Below are 16,302 nucleotides of genomic sequence, written 5' to 3' on the forward strand. Positions count from 1 at the left end.
GAAGATATGGACTCCATGATAATGTAGACTCCTTGATGATGATGATGATATGGACTCCTTGATGACTTGGACTCTGTGAACTCTTTGTTGATGATGATAACTCCTTAATTATGATATAGATTCCTTGATGACCGGGACTCCTCTTTGTTGATGATGATAACTCCTTAATTATGATGTGGATTCCTTGATGACTGGGACTTCTTGATGATGTGGAATCCTTAATGATGTCAACTCTTTGATGATGATATGGATTCCTTGATGTGATGGGATTGACTCGATCAGAGAAGGCTAAAGATCAAGAGGGAGCTGACACACTCTCAAGAGATAAGTATTATCTTGATTGTTTCTATTGATTATTTCATTATGAGTCTCTTGGCTTGCTTGGTTGTTCTTGTTCTTCCATAGCCTCCTAGTGAGGTTTGCAGGTACATAATGGAGACTGCCAAGATGTGGAAAATCGTTGGAAATGATGGAAGAACAATGTGACAAAAAGACTCGTGATAGGCTCTATACTCAGAGGGAGCAGACAAGATTAGCTTGATTGAAGCATGTTTCTATGAAGATGACTAGAAGTTTTTAAGACTGATGTTGATCCAGATATGCTAAAACTGAGCCCACAACTTTTCTGCTATGTAGAGGACTTCTATGTAAGAGGGAGTTGCTTTTGTAAAGGCATGAGCCTGGTGTCAGGTGATATCTTTGGCATGATGGACTGTACGTCCGTTGATATCTCTCCGATTAATAATTTGAAGAAGCTGCGAGACTCTGATATTGATCCGGTTGATTCTCTGATTGGTTCGTTGATGATGATGTTTATTTCCGCTTAAGTCTATTGTTATCTGCTAGATTTGATTATGGTGTGTTGGATTCAACTATGGTTGTTGATGCTTTCTTTTGTAAGAAGCCACTTGTTATCCATTGAATTCGATTATGGTCCACTGGATTCTACTATGGTTGTTGATGCCTGCTTCAGTAAGAAGCCACTTGTTATCTGTTGGATTCGGTTATGGTCTGCTAGATTCTACTATGGTTGTTGATGCTTGCGTTTGAGAGAAGCCATTAATTATTCACCGGATTCGACTATGGATACAGATATTCACTTCTGTAAGAAGCCACTTATTATTTGACTCTACTATGGTTGCCGATGATTGCTTCTGAAAGAAGCCGATGTTGAAGTCTATTATTGTTTGCTGATAACTGATGATGTTTACTTATGATAGAAGCTCTGGTTGAAGCTGAATAAACAATTGAATGCCGTTGTTAGTTGAAATGGTTGAGATCCACCATGGCTACATTTATGACATTGAACTGGTTGATGATGTAAAGAAACTGGAATGAATGAGAATCTCCTTGAAGAGGGAGAATTACATAGCATCATATTATGGACCATCTCCTGTAGGTTGTGTGTCGTGAGACCTTGAGGTCTGGGAAATGTATTGTTGATTCCTCTTGTAGGCTGTGTCGTGAGACCTTGTGGTCTGAGAGATGTATTGTTGATTCCCCCTATAGGCTGTCCCCCTATAGGCTGTGTGCCGTGAGATCTTGTGGTTAAGGAGATGTATTGTGGATTCCTCTTGTGGGCCGTGTGTCGTGAGACCTTGTGGTCTTTGAGATGTATTGTTGATTCCTCCTGTAGGCTGTGTGCTGTGAGGTCTTGTGGTCCTGGACATGCATTGTTGATTCCTCCTGTAGGCTATGTGCCATGAGACCTTGTGGTCCGAGAGCTATATTGTTGATTCCTCCTATAGGCTGTGTGCCATGAGACCTTGTGGTTCAGGAGATGTATTGTTGATTCCTCTTGTAGGCTGTGTGCCGTGAGACCTTATGGTCCGAGAGATTTATTCTTGATTCCTCCCTTAGGTTGTGTGCTGTATGACCTCTTGGTCGGGGAGATGATTTGAGATGGATGGATGCTATGTATCTTTCCTTATGATGAGACTAATGGTCTCTCCCTTAGGTTGGGTTGTGAGACCTATAATTAGTCGAGGAGATTGAGCCTGTTAGAGAGAGAGATTTGTATTTGTGATCCCTTCCTTAGGTTGTGGGCTATGAGACCTACGATTGGTAAGAAAGAATGACCTTGAGAGAGAGAATGAAAAGTACCTCCTTGGCTAAGAGGGAGTGTTGAAAAATACGGTAGCCATGGTTGGTATTTTCATCTTGAAAAATAAATGGAAATTAAAATTTTTAAGTTTGCCTCCAGATCTATCAGGTCAGCTAGGCCCCTAAGTGGCATCCATTCAACCACCACTTGAAGGCTATATAAAGGAGATCATTTCTCCTCATTTGGATATGTCAAATTGGTCTCATGCATCTCTGATCTAATGAAATTACAAGAGGGCCGAAATTTTTGGAGGAGGCCGAAATTCTAGGGAGGGCCAAAATTTTAGGGACTTGGATTTTGACATGGCACTTGATCATGATTTTGGTTACTGGTTTGGCTATTATTCTGCTATTGGTTATTTATGATGTATTGATAAATCTAGAAACTCTCTCTCTCTCTCTCTCTCTCTCTCTCTCTCGTAAGGAAGAACTTTTACTGTGTTTTCCCCTTGTGGGTTTTGCCCTGGCTATGTGCCTAATTTTCTGTCTATTGTCTCTTTGTTTCATGGTTATTTTACTGCTCTTTCATGTTTATTAGTTGATGTTTTTCTTCTAAACAACTTCCTAAATGATATTGAATTTAATGTTATGTAAAACTGATGTTTAATTGATCATTGATGTAGTTATCAGGTGAAGAAAAACTTAATTCTAGCAGGTGCGCTAGAAAATCAACAAAAGGTCCCTTGATTTGGGAAACAATTAGGTTTGAATCCCCTTTCACTTTCAAATATTTTATCCCTTTTCCAAGAGCCAAATCCAATCCTAAAATAAGAGCCTCATACTTAGCTATGTTATTAGTGCATTGGAATACAAGCCTGCATGAGAACATAGTATGCCTCTTAGAGGGTGATATCAAAACAATCTCACCCCTTGAGCCAAACTTGGAACAAACTTCATCAAAATACATGGTTCAAATTCTATCCATTTCTTGCTCAAGTGATGTTACTCTTTTTGATATCCTCCAATCTCCACACTCACAATCCTCTTCTTGGTCTCTATCATGGATAGTACACCCCCATTTCTGTCCCCCTTTAGGGTTTCAAACGGTAACCCCCACCCCCCAAAGGGATCAAGGGACAACCCATCCCACAAGGATAGGCTGGGAGAACCGTCAAGGTTGTCCCTTTAGGGACCACTTGAACACGGTGGCCCCATAATGGTAAGGCAAGGCAACCTTGCTCCCTAACCTCAACCCCAAAAAGGGGTGGGGCTGGTACCCAAAAGGGACACCCCATCCCACAAGGATGGGCTGGGATCCTGGTCGCACCCTCAGGTCCACCAGTTATTATACCTCGACGAGTGGCACCATTTATGTGAGGCAAGGCAGCCCAACTCCCTAACCAGGGACACCCCATCCCACAAGGATGGGTTGGGAGAACTGGTGGGGTTGCCCCCTTACGACCATCGTCATGAGTGGCACCCTAGTAAATAAGGCAAGGCGACCTTACTCCCTAACCTAAACCTCAACTCCGTTAACCCGCCACCTCTCGTCCGCCCGTTAAGAGTGGATACTCGAAGAGAGGCTAGGCGGTCCCATCAAGGTGCCCCTAAATGACACCAGCCAGTCAAGGTTCCAACAAGTCATGGTGTTCCTGAGTTTGTTGCCGTCTCAGGAATGAAATTGGCTATACTCGTACGCTGCTAACTCAATGCTGTGCAATATTGAGCTTGAAGCAATAATGAGCGCTTAAGTCATTAGGGTTCATACAATAGTACACCACAGTGACCACACTTTTTGTTGCTCTACTAAAGGCCGGGTTGAAGGTCACCTAAAGATTAGGGCATAAGATTGTTGTCTCATGGGAATTTTTATGTATGACATGTCCATTTGGATGGTGCCTTCCAAGTTGGCAGCCCACTCCTTGGACAACATTTTCTATGCATCAAGAATATCAATTACAATCATATTCATAGATATTTTCTTTTCAAGGTGCCCGTGCAGTGATGCATGCATATTTTCAATCAATCCACATACTTCAATGGATTTTGAGTCAATCTCACATACATTCGTATATGGTCTTATAACTTCTAGCCCTAATTGCTTCATGATCTTCAAATGCACTATGTTAGTTGATTCCCTTGAGTCAAGCATGCAATTATGTAGCAAACAACTATTGATCTCAAGAGTTATGAAGAATGAGGGGTGGCTTTCATCAAACTTCGTGTGTATAACACAATGGGAGGATCAGTTTCATCATTCTCATTAGTGTGATGTTTTTCAAGGTGCTCATTGGGAATTTGCTGCTCGATGTTTTGATCTTATTCTATTTTGTTAATTTGATCAGCAATGGCTTTGTAAGTTTTCATCATAATGGGCATCCATTCTCCAAATATGCATTTAGCATTTTTTGTGAAATTTATTGAGGAAACATATGCCGTTTCAGGCTCATGATGTTCTTGTCTCATGAGATCATATATCTTGATAACATTGTCTTGGGATTGTGAATTTGTTGTAGGATCCTTATCCTTAATGCGATATGACATTTCTCCTACAAATTCCTGAAGGTATGAAAAGAGGACCAACTCATCAAGAGGTATTAATTTTTCAGGTATCATGGCTATTAAGTGGTTAAACCTCTAGGTGAATTCCCTGATAGTTTTAGATAGTTTTAGTTTTTAACTAAGAAAAAATCATGTTATAGGTCCACAATGTTTGTTTCTTCAATCCACCTAATTGAGAAGACATTTGTTAGGTCACTCCATGAGCGTTTACACTTGTTAGGGGGGTTTGGAACCATTCCTTTGCGTATTCCTCTAAGGATAGAAAAAAACGTATCATTACCACATCATGTTCAATTTCCTTACTTAGGTGAGAAGAACAAGCTATTCCAAAGTCTCTTAGTGTTTCTTTGGATCATGAGAAGTATCTCCATGAAACAATGGTAACTATTTGTAATTTTTGGGCATATGATGCAGATATCCTAGGATTCCTTGTAATTTAAAAGGAGACATAGTGTAAATCATCCAAGGCTTCATGTTAATTGTTGTATTCAATCTATCAAGGACAAGAATCTTAGGGGAATTTGTCCTTCTTTGATATGTGAGGATCACACCAAGATCTTCTCCCCTCATGACAATGGAGTCGTTAGATGAGAACTTATGCTGTAGTTTTTAGACCATTCTCATCAAGTTTTTGTTGAAGCTTAGACTTCAAATTACAAGGAGGTTGAGTCAACTCCTCCCCGGCAACTACGCCAAAAATGTTGCCACAAACTCTAGTAGGCCTTGTGAGGGGAATCACAAGGCAAGGGCCAGACCCTATGGCAATAATGAGGAAGGATTGCCACTATCACCTCAACGATCTTCTTCCCGTGGTTTAGTGGAATTTCACCGCAAGGGAGGCTTCACTATATTCACCTATAAGGATATTGAATATCCTAATTAGAGGGATCAAGGTGATATAAATAGACTAGGGAAAGATACCATAAAGATGGAATATGCTCAAATTTTCTTTATAAAGAAGCAAGGATTCTAACCCTAGACTAACTAAGGACTACTACAAGCTAGGGCTTATTAATATGCAATGATAAAAGAATATCTAGACATGTAGAAGTCAAAGAAAGGGTTCTTGTAATGATTAGATCCACAAAGAAATAGGGAAAACCCTCAAGTAGGCTTCAAATTGAAGCTTGGCTAGGGGTTAGGGTTTCTAGAAGCACAAAGGAATTTGGTAAGGATGATGTCAGCACTACTTAGGGAAGTTTCACCACAATCAAAACTAGATTTTGCGTCTAAAAGGTTTGTAGAGGGAAAACTTGGAATTTCATCCATAAGCATCCACTGAAACTAGCCCTACAAGCAAATTGGCTCTAGAAAAACCTTAGTGACTTTCCCTAAAAAGCCTAGGAGAGATAAAAGAAACAAAAATATATTTAGGTTTTAATAATTTTTGATCAACACAACCTTGGCTAGTGCCTAATCTAACATGGGAAAATGGAGTTTTAGGGAAAATTCTTAAAGGAAGATGAAAATTGATTAGAGTAAGGGGAGAAATATAATTTTCCCCTTGTAAAACCCTAACTATATTTTTCATTGAGGGGAAAAATTAAATATAGAAGATGCACCCTAGGAGTTCTTCTATAGGTTTCAACGAAAAATAATTTTTATGTGCAAAAATTTACTAAGATCTCCAATAAACAATATGCATTTAGTCATGGAGCATTTAGAAGCCCTAGCATAAATTCATTCACATGCCAAATATAGAAAAAATAGCAATAAAATTACAAATTCTTCCAAGAAAAGCCTTCTTTCAATCCCAAAAGGACATCTCCAATGCAAAAATCAATTTCCAGTAATAAGATGCTCCACAAAAATCACATTTTTACCAAGTATAGAAGCAGACAAGGCAATTCACACTCTGAATTCACAAGTGTGATGATGTCTAAATGAAGTGGAGGTATCCTCTATTTCTATGATGTCTATCTCTTCACTTTTTACAAAAAAATAAGCCTAAAATCCCTAAAACAAGTTTGGCTTTGAGTGTTTGACAATGGGTTACAAACCAACCCCATAGCTCAAAACAATAAAATAATGCCATAGATGCCCATACGTGTGGGTTGATGTCCTCTAAAAGCATGATGGCATCTCCTTTTTGAGCAGGAAATGCCACATGAAGGTGTGGGATGGGCTAAGGAGGTGCCCCGTCACCATAATCAACTCCGAATTTTGAGGGAAAACCTCAAGAAGTGCCTCAAGTTGCCTCCATGTCCAAAAACCATGCTCTAGGTGTTCTACATCACCCTCCCAAGGGCGAGATGGGTGACGAAGCACTTTCTCTCTCCAATATTGGGCTCCATGAGTGAGTACAAGTCCTCTCTTGTCATCCTGAGGATGATCATCATCATTTGGACTCCAAAATAAGAAACGTCTATCAAATAGTGTCAAGGCTAGCTTGGGGCATCCTGGATTTGCTTGGTACAACATGAAGTAAATCCAACACCAAGAAAGAGAAGCTCAACCTTTTAGCATATGGGGGTACTTTGGCATGATAGTCATCATTTGGATTCATCAAAGTTCTCAATGCTTTGCTCTAGAGGCGCAATGCTTGCATCTGCAAGGTCATCATTGCTCTTTGGAAGGTGCAAAACGGCTTGGACAAGCTATATAGTGGAGTGATGTAATGTGCCCTCAAATGCCTTCGTTGTTGTGCGAAGAACCACCTAGCAAAGCCATCTCAAGGGAAGGTGAGCCTCCAATCATTAGGGTCAATGACCATATATACATCATAGTGGACCATATTTAATTGTTAAGAGCATAATAACACTTCAAACTAAGATCACCTTCAAATATCTATCTAGACTAAGTCTCGTAAAAGTGTTCCCTACATGTTTTAGGGATGGCTATATGGTCAACCTTATTAGGTATTTCCAAACCCTAAGGGGAGATGACATGTCCTAGGTCAACCCTTCAATCCATAGGTGCTTGTGATAATAGTGGCAATGGAGGGGAAGGACTTCGGGGAAAGGTGCCATGGCCATGGAACTAGTTGATGGAGGTCCATCATCTTGAGTGTATAGATGTAAAGAGGGAGCAATCGTGGAGGCATGCGTTACCCCTTTCCTTGGCCATCTTTTTCCACTCCTTTGGTGCACCTTTTACTTCTTTATGATCATGCTTTGAATGGGAGCATAACTTAGGAACCCAAGCTTGCTTTTAATGATTTAGCATTTATTTACTTCTTAATGATGAGTCAATTTATTGCTCATAAGGGTTGTTATGGATAAGAGTTCCTTTGTTATGTGATGGAGCATCAAGTGCTCAAGGAACTATGTGATGGCTAATGAAGGGGGTAGAGCTCATGCTAGGCTTTTTTCCACGTGTTAATTAATGTATCATCTTTCTTTTCCATTTTAACTTTCTGTTTCTTTCATTGTGGCCATTTTATGCTTTTAACATTCTTTTCGTTGCATCAACCTCCAGGGAAAAGTTTATGGCCCAGACTCAAGGATGAGTATAAGAGAGTGCCAACCCCAATGGACCGATGACCACAAGCCTGAAGAATGGAGATGAACTCAGGGCAATGATGGAAGGGGGTAAGTATGGAATATCATGGACATGCTACTTCAATCCAAGTCTCCCAAGTAGTGCCCCTCCTATAACTTCCCTGGTAAAGTGAGAGAATGGGTTTACATTCAAGATTGGGAAATCATCGAGATCTTACCTTAATCTATGTTAGAATGCCCAAAACATTAAGTAAAAACACATGATTGCAAGATGGTTAAAGTATTTGCCGAATGATGACCCATCTTCCTTCAAGACGAATGCTAAATGGTGAGAGGTGCCTGATTGGTGCATATGGTGGAGGATCATGGCATAACATCATGTACTGAATGATGTAGGGTTGCTGGCTGGCTAGCCAAAGAAGGAGATCTTTTTTTCCTATGGTGTTACCCACATTTTGGTGGGTAACATGGCTAATTTGCTATAGCCTATGGGTTAACTCCAATAGATGGTCTTGATAGGTAGTATTTAGGACTTACCAAAAAGGTTTAATCTAGACATTAGTTGGAGATGCAATCTAATAATTTTGGTTATAACCTTGAGTGTCCAAACACTTGACACCAACCTGAACGCGTCATATAATTGTCCTTCTAGCTACATGATGAGAAGAGTTTAATAATCCCATATAGTAGACAACTTTTGGCATAGCTTAGTACACAATTCTAGCACTTCTGTGCACAAAATAAATTTTAGATGCTCTAGAGTACCTTAACTACAAGCTTAACTTAAGAACATTTAGTCCATTGCCAGGGCCCAACACATACAATTCAAACACGAGATGAGTGATAAAGCTCAATTGGCTTTGTCGGGCAATAACACCTGATCATAACTTAATACAATAGCGTGTTTAGCAGGAAAGAGGCTTGTATGAGTACATACTACATGCTTGGAAATAATGATCCTCTTTGCTTAGTATATCCCCTGTCTAGGCAACAAACGCTTTGCAACATCTTCTACAAGAGGCTCTAGATGGTTCATTTGTTCTCTGGCACATTGAGGAACCAATTGGACCATACATCAATTCAAGGTTGCGGAGGAGTGCGCCCCCCCCCCCCCCCCCCCCCACCTCTTGCTCACGCACCCAATTCGCGCTCCAAGCGGGAGTGGCTTCGGAGCACCTCGGGAGTGCGCTCCCTAAAAAAAAATGCTCCCTCCCTTTTCGGGAGCATTTAACCTTTTTTGCAAATTTTTTTTGCAGTAATGTTCCAAATGCAATTTTTTTTCACAGAAACAAATAAGTTTTGAGTGGGGTAGCTTAATGATCAAGCCTATGGCCCTAGTATTGATATGCGATTCATGTAATGTTAAATTCTTAAAAGTGACATTCTCCTTAATCTTCATTTTCATCTTTTTACTTAAATTTTTAACATTACCATGAAATGACTCAGGATGTTTGAGAGTGGTTCCGACCTCATTGGATTTCATATGGAGAAAGTAGAATTTTAGATTTCATTCAAAATCCAGCAGACTTATCAGTTTTTCAGGATTTCAGGTTGGGGGATTGCAATGTTTCCATTGAATTTTGTCATGTATTAGGGTATGGAACTCGTATTTAATCAAGAGCACCAATCCCTCTATGTACCTTGATGTTAGTGACATTGGTTGTCGAACTCCTCTATCATGACCCTCCTAAAAATGTACGCATCACTCAAACAAAATCTTGACTTGACATGCTATGCTTTTTCTATCTTATGTTAATGCTTAGAGGGTGATATTAATGACAAAGATCCCTATACAGATACAGAGGTAATGACAAAGATACCTTTGGATATTAATTCTTAGAGGGTGATATTAATGACAAAGATCCTGATTTTCCAACAAGACTAGAAAATTAGATATTTCTCGTGGTGGCAATAGACCCAAGCATAAGCAATAAATAATAGATTTACTTGTCTCTTCCAGTTTCTAGTAGTTTTTATAACTATTGACTCTTTCATATTTATTATGATATTTTTTTAAACAATATATGACAATTTAAGTTTGAAGTTGGCAATTATAACTCATTAGTAATGAATTATGAATATGATGCTTCATGAAAGTTGAAAGTTGTTTCATTTTATAACATTTCATTTCATGTTAGATATTATTTGTTGTAATGGTTACACTTAGCTTACAAGTACAACTTTGGTGATCAATGATGATAAATGTTATATATTGAATTTTGAAAGCTTGAAACTTTAAGATTGATGAATCATGAGACTCAATATGTTGTATGTTACTAACTTGTGGACGTGGTTGATGAAGATTGTAACTTCTAGATGATTGTTGTTATATGGTTCAATATATGTTTTTATTTATTTATTTATTTATTTATATCTAATTCATCATTCTACATGTTTCTGTTGACATATATGTAAATATAATATATATATATATATATATATATATATTATATAAAAAATGCTCTGGAATTCGCTCCCAAACCGGGAGCTTCTGAAAATGTCGCTCCCACCCCTGTTTTCGCTCCCGCTCCCCGCTCCCGCTCCCACTCCTAAGTAACACTGCATCGATTGAATGGTTTATTCTGTATGACATGAGAAATAGTTGTTTTGGACTATTGTACGTTATCCACATACAATATGAATATTCATTTTTTTTCAATTATCATGGTTGCAGATTACTCTTGCTGTCTTCCCTGGCTTGATCACTAGATGAAAGTCCTTTATCACTTTTGTTGAGATCACTTAATGCCTCTTTTGTATGTTTTTCATTCACCTAGCCTTGCCTTAATAATTTTGAGTTATTGATCGTATCAATTAACCATTGATGACTAAGTCTCCATAACCCTAATTTCTCAATGAGATTGACGGTGGAGATTAAGTCCCGATCAACTATCAAGATTTATCATTTATCTAATTCACTAATGTAAAAAAAGGTACATTTTATTAGATTATAGTCACTTTTATAATAAGCACTTCACTTTAATAATTCCCTTAGTGAAAGTGAATTTGCTAAGGTGAAGACTTTGGATGGCTTCCACACTTCTTGACACTTGAACCTGTGCATAAGTACCTATCCAAGCTACAAACATCAACATTGCTTATCAAGTCAAGCAATCTAGAATAGCATTGAGAAGATTGGGAGAATGACACTTTCCACAATCACATGTATATACATGGAATAGCAGTGAGAAGAATAACATTTATTATAATAAACTCTATGCACAAGTAATATCAATACTCAAGTTTTGTATCGATACTTGTTCAAGTATATGAAAGTGTGTCCATTTGGCTGTGCTCCAGTGGTTGAGACAGGGTGTTGCCATCTTGGTGACCCAGATTCAAACCGTGACAGGCATAGAGGCATGGAAATTAAGTTCTCGGCCAAATATGATGGTGTTCCATGTGCATCATCCTATAAAAAAAAAGTACATGAAAACATAGATGAAACATTTCCATGTGTTTTATGTTCAATTTCTTCTATCCAGGCAATCCAGAATAGTTTAATCATGTACTGATTGAAGAGGCGAACTTAATGCTTTAACATTGCAGTGGAATCTAGTGGATGCCATACTCTAAAAATGCATATATTGACATGCAATAAAGCCTGCCAAGAAAGAAAAACAGAAAGTTAACTGGTTGATATTCGATTCTCTTGTATGCGTTTCTTCTTCTTGCATATTCTTGTTTTCCAGCAGTAACAATGTTATGAATTAATAATATCATACATGTAAACCAACTTTTTCCATGCTTTGATTATTGATTATTAGCATTTCTCACACCTAAAGAGAGCAGAAAAGTGTTTGGTAGTTTCCTGCAGCAAAAGGCAGCTGTTGTCATGAAACACTTTATGCAATTAAAATTTGATGATATGATATCCAGTATTTGATGATAAATTTCTAACACAGCTAAAATCTATAAATACATATGGACCAACCCACTGTTCTTTGCCTTGTATCTCTAGATGTTCTCACTGAGTAATTGATTTGATGGTATAAGCCAGTTTATTGAGAAATTACAACTGTAAAGAGTACCCAGCCACTCTCCATCAGCCTTTTAGACTATCACATGTAAAGGTTATGTCAACATGAACTTCTATTTAGCAAAGTAGCCTATATATTTTCATTTCAGCAACTACTAGGATGCTTAAGTGGTTGCAAGTCCTTATTTTTCCTTGATTTATAATTTCAGGTGGAGTTCAGTTAAATTTCCTAAAGAGACACCACTCATGTTTCACAAAGAAGGAAAGCTTATTTCTCCCACATTAAGTATAAGAGATGGACTTCATATTGTTCTACAAAGCATGGCATCATATATTGAAAATACAATTCCAAAGGATAGACTAAAGCTTTGGAGGACACAATCCCCAAGACATTTCTATGGTGGTGAGTGGAATCAAAATGGCAGTTGCACATTTGACACACTTCTTGATGAGATTAAGGTATGGACAACCAATTAATGCATATTCTTTACGCCTTGAATCCCACTGCCAAAATGCTGCATAGTTCATGATTCTGTAAAGTAACTTCATGATTCTGTATTTATGTAATAATCCAGCTGTCAGCACCAAAATGTGTAGTTCTTCATATCTGAAAGGCAGTTTCCTTTGCTGTCAATGTTTCATGTGCAAACAAGTTTTGTTGGACAGATTGTCATATTTGAAGCTGTTTTTATTGTGTAGAATTTGGTAAGTTCAACTTTTCAACAGCATCCACTGATGATTTGCACTTCTTTCTGGCACAGTTGGATGAATGGTTTGACCCTAAAAATGGTGGAGTAAATCGGGAAGCGAGAGAAGTGAATTCTATTATCAAATATGCCCTGCACAGAACAAGTATCCATCAATTGGATTTGACCCATTTAAGTGAGCTTAGAGCAGATGCTCATCCTGCCCTATGGCTTGGAGGAAAAGATGCAGTCGCAATATGGGGTCAAGATTGCATGCATTGGTGCCTTCCTGGTCTACCTGACACATGGGTTGATGTGCTGTCAGCAGTAATCATAGAGCATTTGAATGCTAAACGTCAGTGCCTCTTGAGCTTAGATAAGTGATAACTAAAGTAATCTCCTATCACGTTTTAGCAGATGCAACAATGTCTGTTTCCTCACAAGCATGGATCTCAGATATGTCGCAATTTCAGTACTTGAGTTAGCATACTTTTTTCGGAGTTGAGTTTTATGTCACTCCTGTATGTATCATGTTGTTTGTAGTTTAGACAACTGATAGATAATTGACCCTGGAGACCAGGTATCAAACTGTTAGAAATTTATTTGGCTGTCAATGGGGGTAAGAACGGATGGAAAATATTCCATCATGGTATGTCAGTGATTGAATATAAACGACAAAAGTAGAGTTTTCCATGAACTGTACTTTACAGGAATCATTGATCGATAAACAGTTAATGCCTTTTGTCTCTTATTGTGGTTATGAAATATGCAATGTGAACAATGTCCCGTTCACCTCACCGATTTTACCAGCTTTTGTTTACTGAATTATCTGATACCTACATGCTTTATTCCTCAACTCTTAATGGTGTATGTTGCTGACACAATTCAACTTCAAACCCATTGGAATGCATTCCTTCTAGAAATTTCTTCACAACATGCACCTTTTGGGCCCCTACAAACACCCTAGCTGGTTTGTTTATGAGTATGATACTGTAACTATTTCCAACACTTTCTCTCTTAGAAAATATTTTACTGGTGGTTTTCTTTTCGTTTTTCCTTTTTGAGCTGGCAGAACCCAAGTCACATGGTTCCAGCTTGACAATGATTAGATTCGTTTCGAGATCGAAATTTTTGATGAGGTTCGTCATTAGGTTTGTCTATATACATGTTTTATATATATACATATATTAACTCTAAAATGAAATACAACATAAAATAGTAAGAGATCAACATCAATAAACATGAAAAATGCTGTCTCGGAGTTCGAAATTGCAAGGACAGATTACAAACTTGAGTTTGGACATGAGGTTATGAGTTTTGATCTATGGACTTGGTCAATGGCTATGAGGTTCGTTGAACCTTGATTTGTTTTTTAGGTTCCCCAAATTTCGAATCTCTGACTTAAATTAGGTTAATAGCATTAGTGCTTGCTTGTTAACTATGCATAGTTGAAATATATTTAATCTATCTCTGAAAATATAATTTCACAAAATCAATATATCTGTCCAAATCTAATTACTAACATTTTCCATCAATAATTCTACTTGTATATAATTGGTATTACCAATATATACATATATTATACCTCTGGTAGGCTTTCCCAATGACCAACCTGTAGCCTATGAGTGCTTTCGAAGCAAGTTTTTAAACACTTACCCAAGCTGCACCAAGTATACTATTTTATTTTCTTCCTTTCTTCCATCAAAGAAATTGTGAAGGATTTGCAAAATTAATTAGTGTGGCATTCTTTATCAATGAGTTCCTAGGAAAATGGAAATGGCCGGTTAGCTTATTTAGATTATAGCTAACTAATATGGCATGGAATTAACCCAAAGCAATAAAGGGGGTTGGATGTTATCTCTCTTTTCTACACACACCTTACTGTTGCTTCAGGTAGCGACTTAGGTACTGAATACATAGAAATCAATGGGGTGCTTGCATAAAAGCAAGTGTTATGAAACTAGCTCAAGAAAAAATAGAAAAGATAGATCAACGACTTAGAATTCAGCCTCTTTGAGGGGGCAACCTCCTTTACATTACATAAATGAACAATTCTTGGATGATTCAAATGACAAAACCTCCTTTCTATATATAGGAGTCTAAGGAGTCACAATATAATCCAGTCGACCTAACAATAATAATATAAAGCCACAAAAATAACAATAGAGGGATTCTATGGGGCACAGAAATAACAACATGGGGGTAATAGGGGCACAACAATATAAATAAGGGGTATAACTACAATAGTAATGGGGTAATCACTAGAATTATAGGGACCCAACATGCCCCTCTCCTTCAAAAAAGTGTTGTCCTCAACGCTTGAGTAGTTCTGGATACTTCTGCATAAAATTCTCATCCTCCCATGTGGAATCTTCAGCGGATAAGTTCTTCCACTTGATAAGATACTCTGAAATTGATCGATTTCGTAGCTGTCGAGTTCTTGTTTCTGTGACTGCTTTAGGTTCCAATATAATTTTTCCTTCCTCGTCAAGTTCTGGAAATATTGTTTGAACTGGGAGCTTGTCGCCTATAACCTTCTTTAAACATGAAACATGGAAAACTGGGTGCAATCGAGAAGCTGCAGGAAGCTCCAATTTGTATGCCATAGTACCAATCTTTTGCAACACCTTGTATGGACCATAATACTTTGGTGATAATTTATTATCCTTCTTAGCTTGCTTTAGGGACATTTGCTTATATGGTTGTAGCCGTAGGAATACCCAATCACCTACATCAAAACTTCTTTCACTGCGATGTTGATCTGCCTGTTGTTTCATTCTATTTTGTGCCAACACGAGGTTATCCTTTAAGAGTTGGAGGACTTGTTGTTGATGTTCGATGTGATGTTCCACTGCCTGAACTTTAGAATTTTCTCTTAAATATGATGTGATGGATGGTGGTTGATACCCATAAAGTGCCATAAATGGGGTCATTTTTGTTGCTGTATGGAAGGAAGTGTTATACCACCATTCAGCCAGAGGCAACCATTTGACCCATTGTGTCTGTTTATCAGATACAAAGCAACGAAGATATCCTTCCAAACATTTGTTTACTATCTCAGTTTGCCCATCAGATTGAGGATGATAAGATGAGCTATGAGCTAACTGAGTACCAAGACAAGAAAATAATTCTGTCCAAAAATTTCCAGTGAAAATGGGATCCTTGTCACTTACAATAATCTTTGGGTTTCCATGTAGCTTTTGAATTGTTTCCATAAATGCAGTAGAAACTGTACTGGCTTTAAATGGATGTGATAATGCACAAAAGTGTGCATACTTGGTAAGTCTGTCAACTACCACCATGATGACACTCTTTCCCTCAGACTTGGGTAAACCTGTGATAAAATCCATTGAAACCTCCTCCCAACGTTGGCTTGGAATGGATAAAGGTTGTAATAGACCCGGTGTCTTAATTGTTTCAACTTTATTTTGTTGGCAAACCAAACATTCCGCCACAAACTTTTGAATATCTGATTTAAGGCCATCCCAAAAAAATTCCTTCTTAAACCTGTGGTAAGTTTTTAAAAATCCTGAGTGCCCTCCTAAGGGAGAAGTGTGCAATTCCATAAGAATCTTTTGTTTTAGCTGGGAAT

At 38.1% G+C, this 16,302-nt stretch overlaps 1 protein-coding gene across 1 annotated transcript in view; it reads left to right on the forward strand.

Moving 5' to 3' along the window:
- TBL12 (trichome birefringence-like protein (DUF828)) overlaps positions 1 to 13,519 on the forward strand; it is a 113,345-nt gene extending 99,826 nt beyond the window's left edge. Inside the window, exons 3-4 of the mRNA XM_089420693.1 lie at positions 12,234 to 12,483; positions 12,786 to 13,519. Coding sequence (XP_089276819.1) covers positions 12,234 to 12,483; positions 12,786 to 13,094 — 559 coding nt within the window. The 3' untranslated portion in view covers positions 13,095 to 13,519. The remainder of the gene's footprint in view (positions 1 to 12,233; positions 12,484 to 12,785) is intronic.
- Positions 13,520 to 16,302: the final 2,783 nt, after the last annotated feature.

Source organism: Pinus tabuliformis, chromosome 6 (assembly GCF_031772625.1).
Source record: "Pinus tabuliformis cultivar Carrire ecotype Pingquan chromosome 6, CPIR1, whole genome shotgun sequence".
Classification (NCBI taxonomy): domain Eukaryota; kingdom Viridiplantae; phylum Streptophyta; class Pinopsida; order Pinales; family Pinaceae; genus Pinus; species Pinus tabuliformis.